This window comes from Grammomys surdaster, unplaced genomic scaffold, assembly GCF_004785775.1.
Source record: "Grammomys surdaster isolate TR1022 unplaced genomic scaffold, NIH_TR_1.0 807, whole genome shotgun sequence".
Lineage (NCBI taxonomy): Eukaryota > Metazoa > Chordata > Mammalia > Rodentia > Muridae > Grammomys > Grammomys surdaster.
This window is the reverse complement of record NW_021605226.1, coordinates 5,976-14,090: the sequence shown is the minus strand read 5'-3', so window position 1 is coordinate 14,090 and position 8,115 is coordinate 5,976. Positions and strand designations below refer to the sequence as shown.

At 48.1% G+C, this 8,115-nt stretch overlaps 1 protein-coding gene across 1 annotated transcript; it reads right to left on the bottom strand.

Moving 5' to 3' along the window:
- Positions 1 to 2,616: 2,616 nt before the first annotated feature.
- Positions 2,617 to 5,170, bottom strand: LOC114634000 (glucokinase regulatory protein-like). The gene is made up of 3 exons (XM_028782621.1): positions 5,022 to 5,170; positions 3,244 to 3,378; positions 2,617 to 2,793 (listed from the first exon to the last, which is right to left on the bottom strand). The coding sequence occupies exons 1-3, from the start codon at positions 5,079 to 5,081 to the stop codon at positions 2,617 to 2,619; spliced, it is 372 nt and encodes a 123-aa protein (XP_028638454.1). The 5' UTR covers positions 5,082 to 5,170.
- Positions 5,171 to 8,115: the final 2,945 nt, after the last annotated feature.

The following is an 8,115-nucleotide window of genomic DNA, read 5'->3' as shown; positions in this document are numbered from 1 at the left end:
AGAAGGAGAAGGAGAAGGAGAAGGAGAAGGAGAAGGAGAAGGAGAAGGAGAAGGAGAAGGAGAAGGAGAAGGAGAAGGAGAAGGAGAAGGAGAAGGAGAAGGAGAAGAAAAGAGAGAGAGAGACTGCAAGGCCGGCCAACTGGCCCAGAGAGAGGCTGCAGAAGCAGCCACAAGAACTTTTGGTGAGTTTCTCTCAATTGTGGCATTACCACAAGCTGAGCTCAACAATGCTATGTACAGGAAAACCAATACATGCATGTCCTCAGGGAAGAATAGCAAGGCAGAGCGTCAAAACAATGCTCAGGGCTCCTTGATGACTGTCTGTGTGTGCCCTTCCCCCAGCCTTGACCATGCCTAAGACCTGGAGACCTTGTTTACCACAATAGACCAAACAATAGGACTCCGGAGGTATGGCCTGGAGGCATTGCCTGCCCTTGGCAGAGGCAGTGCTTGCTTTGGCCTTGGCACCTTTCTGGCTGCCTGTAGCCTGGTACACAAGCTGAGAAGAATAGACTGCCTGCTGAGCTTGCTTGAGACATCTCTGGCCCCAGATTAAGTATTGATTCCTCTCATCTCCAGCAGGATGGTTTCTGCTCACCCCACTCAGCCCCAGCCGGCTGAAGCAAGAAGGAACTCTGGGGGTGGGGGTGGGTTATCCCCTTTAAATTAGAAGGTGAACATTAAAGCATTGAGCCTTGATCAGAAACCTTTGTCCTGGCTTCATCTCTTCCCGCCCTCCTGTCCTTTCTTCCATTCCCAGCCTCTCTTTCAGGTGAACCCGGTCGACTGTGGCCGATGGCCCCCAACATCTGTGGGGTCATATTTATACTCCTTCATCGTGGGTCCTTTCATGTGTCTGCTTCAAGAAAACATTCTTTCACCTGTCTGCTTTAGTAAGACATCCTTTCACCTGTGTGCCCCAAGAGAACATCATTTGACATAACTGACTTTCCAAAGAAACCAGAATTTTCCACTTTAGATCAGTGTGGAGTCTGGGCACCCTATAAACAGAGCTCATCTTCTATGTCTCTCATTCTGTAGCCTTCAGAATTCTGTAGCTGAACAGAGACCCAATTCTTCTCTCCCACGAGGGGAGTGTTATATAATAGATTCTGTATGCAAAGTTTGTTCTTGAAACATTAAGATTTAATCCATGTGTAAGAAACCTGTCTTGGGTTTACATGGGACACTGGGCATTTTGCTGTGTTTGTTGAACCCATGTATGAAGCCAGGTTGGTACTTTCATCCCCTACTTGGTTTAACAGCCTTTTTTGGCCTTACAGACTATTTAACATATATGTCCAAGGCCCATGCTAGCTGACCTAAGATGTGAAAAATAGCCACTGGCTGAACTGACAGCATGGTCGTGACTTCAAATGTCCAATTGTCTCTTACCCTAAGTCCCCTCAGTTTTGATCCTGCCACTGGGTATCCCAGAGATCATTTCCTGTTACCTTCTTTGGTCATAGAGTCTCTGGGTCAGCCGCACTCCCCACCCCCCTCTGTTTCAGCACCACCATGGCCTGTTCTCCAGTAGTTTTCGTCCCCTCAGATGTTTGCTTTCTCCAAATAGTGCTAGCTATTTAGAGGCAAGCTGTAGCCCATTTGTCTCTGACTAGTTCTTTGAGAGGGAGAGGAATCTTGCTATGTAGCCTCTGACACACATCCTGCCCCACAGCCCGCCTCCTTCACCCTCCCACGTGAAGGGAGTGCAGACATGAACTTCCATAGCTCTTCCTAGAGCCCAGAATCCCCGGACTAAGCCCTAAGTCTCTGTTACTCACTGTGCATAACCATTGTAAGCCTGAAGACATTCTCAGATTTTATGTGTCGTACTTTAACCTCCTTTGTTCCATAATTCTCCCTGATTCTTGACCTCCCCGTCATATCTCAAAATAACTCTAGCCACTAAAAGTTTCCATAACTCTCTCCATGGGGGAGTTCCTGGGCCATCTATTAATTGGCTAGTTCTCTGCCACAAGGGGGAGCCAGACCTCAACAGTGAGAGCCTTGGCTGCAGGCACCTGAAAACTGGACCTGAGATGAATCCGGGTCCCTTTGATTTATCAAAACCCGTGACAGCTTCAGTCTAAAGCAGTGCCGACAACATTCTAGTGTTTCTACCACCAAAGGGTGCCCGGCACCTCCAGAGTAGGATTCCTTATATTCTTTCTTGCAAACACAGGGAGAGGTTGTAGCCAATGTTCCTACACACTGGTCTCTGAGTGGATGTGGCACTCATCCTAGTCCCCAAGGATCTTGTCTAATTGGCATTGTCTTTCTCTCTTGAATGACATCTGGAACACAACTTCTCTCTAGCCGAGAACACCTGAAGCCCCTGCTTCCCTTGTTTGTGTGTAGTGAGTCTGATTACTGATTTTTTTTTGCAAGGTTAGGTTCCAAAACAAGACAGTTCCATTTCTGAGATCAGAAGAGGCCAGTAAAAATGGAAATGATCCGGCTGAAAACAGGACTCTTTCCCGATTCTGGTCTGTTAGTAAGTGCCACATTCACCCAAAACTGAGATTGTCCCCACAACTGTATTGCTGGCACAAGTCCCCTGGGAACTGGAGGGGGACTCTGCCCATGTCTGCTCCCTCCATGGTCTCAGAAACATCAATTCAGGGCACCACAGGCGGTAGGGTCTCCAAGGGTTTGCGTGCTGCGCTTCTGACCCGGCCCAGAGAGGATGCTTCTAACAACCTCACAGACTGAAGAAGCTGCAGCCAGAAGTGCCTTAGTCTCAGTGATGGAGCACCAGAGTAGAAGGCTCAGTAAGGCTGTGGGGATCACCTGAGGAAAAGCAGGGATAATGGAAGAAAAGGAACTGCCATTTGAGGAAGAACCCTTGAGGAGCTAAAGAACTGGGTACAGGGGTTAGGTTGGAAGCAAGTATAGGAGGTTGTTATCCGGACTAGAAAGAGATGGGGTCAAGAGTAGTCAAAAGCCGCCCCTGAAGATGGAAAACTCCTGTGCAAAGAGCCCTTCTCTTGCTCTTTCTTGACGCCCCTCAAAGGCAAAACAGAAGACCCCTTGGTATCTTTTTTGCCTCTGTACCTTCTGTTACAGTCATACCTCTTCACCCTGTCCCTACCCCATACATCCACCCCTCGAAATGGGAGCTCCATGGGGCAGGTTACCTCGGAGCTTTGTAAACTTTGTAAACACAGTGTCACACTAAGTTCCGAAGGTGCTTAAGATGCTCAGAAAGTGTTTGTTGAACAGCCAGCTGGGGAAAGGTACCTTTTCCTTCTCGTGGGCAACCTGGACATGGCAGGAGATGGGGGCAGCGCAGACATCATCCGACAGTGGTTGAGGAAAATGGATCACTTGAAGAAGGCTCTCGATGCAGCGAGCCTTGCACTGTCCAGAGAACCTCTGTGAAAGAAGCAATGAGGTCAGCATCAGGGTAGATGCCTAGGAGAACTGAGAATAGTGTCCCAGGAGAAGGGAAAGACATGAGAAAGTGGGAGCTGTAATCCTGAAGACTGGCTGAAGACACTATGGAAAATTTGTCCCGTAATCACGAGGTATATAGAGAAACTGGGTTAAAGGAGTTGGCGGTAACCCATCAGCTGCCCATAATGAATGGAAAATTGGTGAGATTTACAACTGGGTTCAACAACCCCATAGGTCAATGATCAAGGATAGCAACCAAACTTCAAAGCCATCCACCATGCTCTCTGGTCAGCAGACATTCTCACCCCTCTCTGGCATTAGCTTCTTTCTTTTCCCTTGTATAACTGTTAGTCTCCGTTCTGGGGGCTGTAAGATAAAATCAAGCCCATCTCCCATCCCACCCCAAAGTTGGGTTGACACAAAGCAGGTGGGCAGAGCATCCTTTCCCCTAAGGACAGTGATTGGTTCAAGGTTGTGCACAGGACCCAAAACAAGCCAATAGGAGCCCTCTGCCAGGCTCTCCCCAAGTCACCAGGGACAGAGAGACTCCTTCCCACTGGGATTGCTAATTTCCAGGATGTTAAACTAATACTTTAGCTTAGAGGAATACAAGTTGGGTTTCTTTTTTGCTTTATTTGTTTTTGTTTTTGTTTTTGTTTTTGTTTTGAGACAGGTCTTCTCTGTGTAGTCCTGGCTGTCCTGGAACTCAGAGATCCGCCTGCCTCTGCCTCTGGAGATTATAGGCATGCACCTCCACTGCCCGGCTAAGAGTTGGGTTTCTGTTGCATCCTTGAAACTTAAAGAATGTCACCTGGAGGTTATAGTTTCACACTCATGGACTGGTAAGGGACACAGAGGTCCTTGTACTCACCCAAAGCACTAAGGGAACCAGGAATGTCAATCATGCGCCTTTATCTCCTCAATGAAGGAGATAAAGATCAAATACCTGCATTCCATCCAGAAAGCTGAGAGTGGATTTTGTCATCAACCTGGTGACCTTTTGCTCCTCTGTGGAGGCTGACCTCCCTCACCTTTTGTTATAGAGACAGACCTCACCCAAATTCCCCAGAATGTTTATCCCAGACTCTTCCCTCCCTAGACCATTACCATCCTTAGGGAAGATGTCACCTGTTCTTTATGGCCTGCTGACCTCTATGCTCAGTCAGGGACCACACTAGATTCTAAGCCTTTTAGCTATAGAACCCACCCTCATGGTTACATGTACTTTGTAAAGGAGTTCCTATGTAGTCACACCTTAAGCTTTAGTTGTGTACCTAGCATTGGGCTGACTGTTGCCTGGAAACTTTTTCTAAAAATGTACGGTGTTTTAAATATGCCCACAATGAACCACTTGCATTAGACTCCCTGCAGTCTGATCCAGGTTGACAATGCCAGTCTACACTGGGTTTTCATTCTTATCTATTCCCGTGGTTTGCTTCCCTATATGACACCTGCAGGGATCCCCTCACTGTACCTGTGTGTAAAAACACATGCAAATCAGAGACTATGCCCGAGAAAGATATGTCTGTGAAAAAAATAGACCTTGGCCCTACACCTCTTCCCAACTGTGCAAAGACACTTTCTGTGGCCATCTAGGTTTGGAGGCCCCATCACGCTCTGACCTGCAACGTGGCCAGTGCCCTCCAGAAGAGTTTGGAGTTGGAGATTCGGAGGTCCAGCATGTGGTTCTGTAGGATCTTTCCCAGCAGCACATGGGCCCCAGTATTCACTGTATTCAAGACCTACTTGGTGCTTAACTCACGCTGGAACTTCTAAAATGCAAACACACAGGAACACTGGAAGTTAGAGTCTTAGAAAGGAACAGGGTGAGAGCCGCCTGTGGTAGGAAATCAGACACCAAAAGGCAGATCATTTGTTTGATGATACAAGGCTTTAACAATCTTTTTAACTTTTTATTCTGTTCTCCTTAGCGCTAAACTTAACCCATAAGCCCCAGTTGCTCAGGACAGATAATTTCCTGAATCACTGAGGGCTGTTTTTATAAGATAACAAGCTACCTATTTTCACTTCCGTAGACAAGGGTGCTTGCCCTAACTGAGTAGGATGTGCTTGATCACAGATAGGTGGCAGGTATGTAGTCAGGAAGTACATCCGAATGTGTGCTTGCCCCTGATTGGATGAAGGCAGGATGTACACAGCTCTGTGGGGTTTGCCTTTATAAACAACCGATTAGTAAAATTCAACACCATCTCTGGGAACCCTGGGTATGGATGGAGCTAGTGTCCATCTTCCCGGCCAGTATTTAATAAAGCTTGCTTTAATTAGGCAAGCGTGGATTTGGTCTTTCTCCTAGACATTTTCATATTTATCTACTTTCTTTTTAAAAACATGTTATTGTGTTTTTAATGTGTTTGTGTGTATGCATCTGTGTACATATTGTGAACTTGGAGGACTGAAGAGGGTATCAGCTGATTTGGAATTGAGGTTACTGACAGTTGTTATCTACCAGGTGGGTGCTGTTAGTATTCTGTCTAAACTCCACCTCCACAGTTATCTGGCAACACACAGGTATGCTCCTCCCCACAGTTACCTGGCAACAGCCAGGTAGGCTTGCCTGACTATAAAAGGGGCTGTTTGCCTCCTTCTCTCTTTCTTGCTCTCTTGCTCTCTGTTTTCTTGCCTGTAGGTTCTGTCTGTCCATCACCCCTCCCACTTCCCTTCCCCCTCTCTCCACGTGGTCATGGCCAGCCTCTACTCCTCTACTTCTCTGCTCTCCCTCTCTCTCTTTCTCTCTCTCCCTCTCTCTCCCCGCCATCTTCTACTGTTTCTCTCCCCACCTTTGCCCTCTGCCCTAATGAACCGCCTCCCATTTGGAACTGTTTGGTCTGGTGTGGTTTGTTCTGAGCTTCATGCCAAAAATCTAACAATGGTGTGCTGACCGGGAATGAAGACTTTGGGATCCTTGAGACCCATGAGGCCACCAGCAGCCACAGCTGGCTGCTGTGAGGCTACTGTGACCATACAAGACCGACACCATGTGGCCTGCCGCAACCCCACCTCCAAAGCTGCCACACCACTCCAGCACACATACTTCATCTGCTGCTACCTGCCATCACTGACTGTGAATTTCACTGCTGCTGCAGAACAACCACATCCGCTGTTGAGTGGCTCGAAAAACTTCCGCCATGTGAGCTGTGCCGCTGTGGCCCCCATGTGGTGCTCTGCCACATGGGCTGGGCAGCAAGACAGGGATGCAGACCACATGCTTCCACCTTTCCTGATACCAGACTGCATAAGCCCACAAACAGATTAATTGGTAAGGAGTTTCCAATTGGTGGGAGGAACCCTGGACGCCCAGTTAGGGTCTGGTCAGCCTTCCCTGGGCTAAGGGGTTGGCTTTACATTTCCCCAGTCCATATGACTGGCCTTTAGCTGAACTTCGACCTAGGACGTTGGCCATTGGGTGATTCCCCTCTCAGAAATAGCTCCCAGTCCCCCTCAAGCTCTCGCAGCTGCCGGAAATCCTGGTATCACGTGCATGGGCTATTTTCTGGTGGACTTCAGGAGCTCTGCGAGGCCCCTAGATATTCTCGTGATGACCTGATTATCTAGCCTGAGCCTGATTTTCATTACCAGTTTTTCTTTCTGGATGCCAACTGATAACTTGGTAACAGCCACGATCACCCAATGGGCACATCATCTTTGTCCGTACCCACAGATACCCCACTGGGTTGTCTACTGAAAAACCTCAAATCTTTAAGATTAACGCCTGAGTTGAGGCCTTCCAAATTAATACACCTTTGCAATAAGGTCTGGATTCGGTACCCTCTAGATAATGGATTAAAGTGACCACCTAATGGCATGCAAGACACAATCATTTTAAAGGGTCTTAACACATACTGCCAGCAGTCTGGTAAATGGAAAGAGGTTCCTTATATCCAACCATTCATCTACCTTCGCTCTAATACCTCTATGTGTTCTGCCTGTCCCCCATTCCCCACTGGTCAGAGTAACTGTCCACATGGTCCCATGAAAGATTTCATGAGCTTGGAGCTAACCCTGTGTTTTTCTGACCTTCATTCTAGGACTCCTCCTCCTCCATCATTTGCGGCCAGCTATACCCACTAGTTTAGCCGGTTAGCCTGAAAAGCAGCAGGGGCCTGCACCTTGCTTGCTCCCTTCCCCCTTGGCCTCCTCAGTCATTTGCAGCCAACTGGACCCCCTTAGTTCACCCAGTTTGCCTGAAGCAGCAGGTCTGGGACCCAGCTTGCTCCCTTTACCTCTGTGGTTCTTAGCTCTGCTCTGGATCTACTCCTTGCATCCTACCAGGGACCCTCTCTGAGACTTGCTTCCCCACGTGCGCAACCACTGGCGCAAAGGGCTTGGCTGCCCAAGCACGAGAGGGAGGTTCTCTCTCCCTCTCTGCCCAGGACCTATAAAACTGTAGCCACCAGAGTCTCTGGACAGTGACTTCCGGCCACCAGTAGGAAGTCCCACCCTGTTGCTGCCGCCCGCAGACCGGACTCGCAGCACCTGTGACTCACAGCTTCAACCCGCCAGTCGTACGATCCAGCTTTCTTATTCTGGCCAAATTATTCTTATCCTAGCCAAATGTTTCTTAGCTAATACAAAAATGTGCTTTTCTCTACCTAGACAACCCACCAAAGTTACTTAAGACAGGATAGGAAAGGCTCTGTCTTAACAGATTTTTACTACTGCTATTAAATTCTATTCAGTTACAACCAATCCTTATGG

Excerpts from the sequence above, each read along its gene's own strand:
- LOC114634000 (XM_028782621.1), bottom strand. The coding sequence starts at position 5,081 with ATGCTGGACCTCCGAATCTCCAACTCCAAACTCTTCTGGAGGGCACTG. Across the intron at positions 3,379-5,021 it reads GGGCACTGGCCACGTTGCAG|AGGTTCTCTGGACAGTGCAA; the intron begins GTCAGAGCGTGA and ends CTTCTTTCACAG. Across the intron at positions 2,794-3,243 it reads TTGCCCACGAGAAGGAAAAG|GTGATCCCCACAGCCTTACT; the intron begins GTACCTTTCCCC and ends GCTTTTCCTCAG.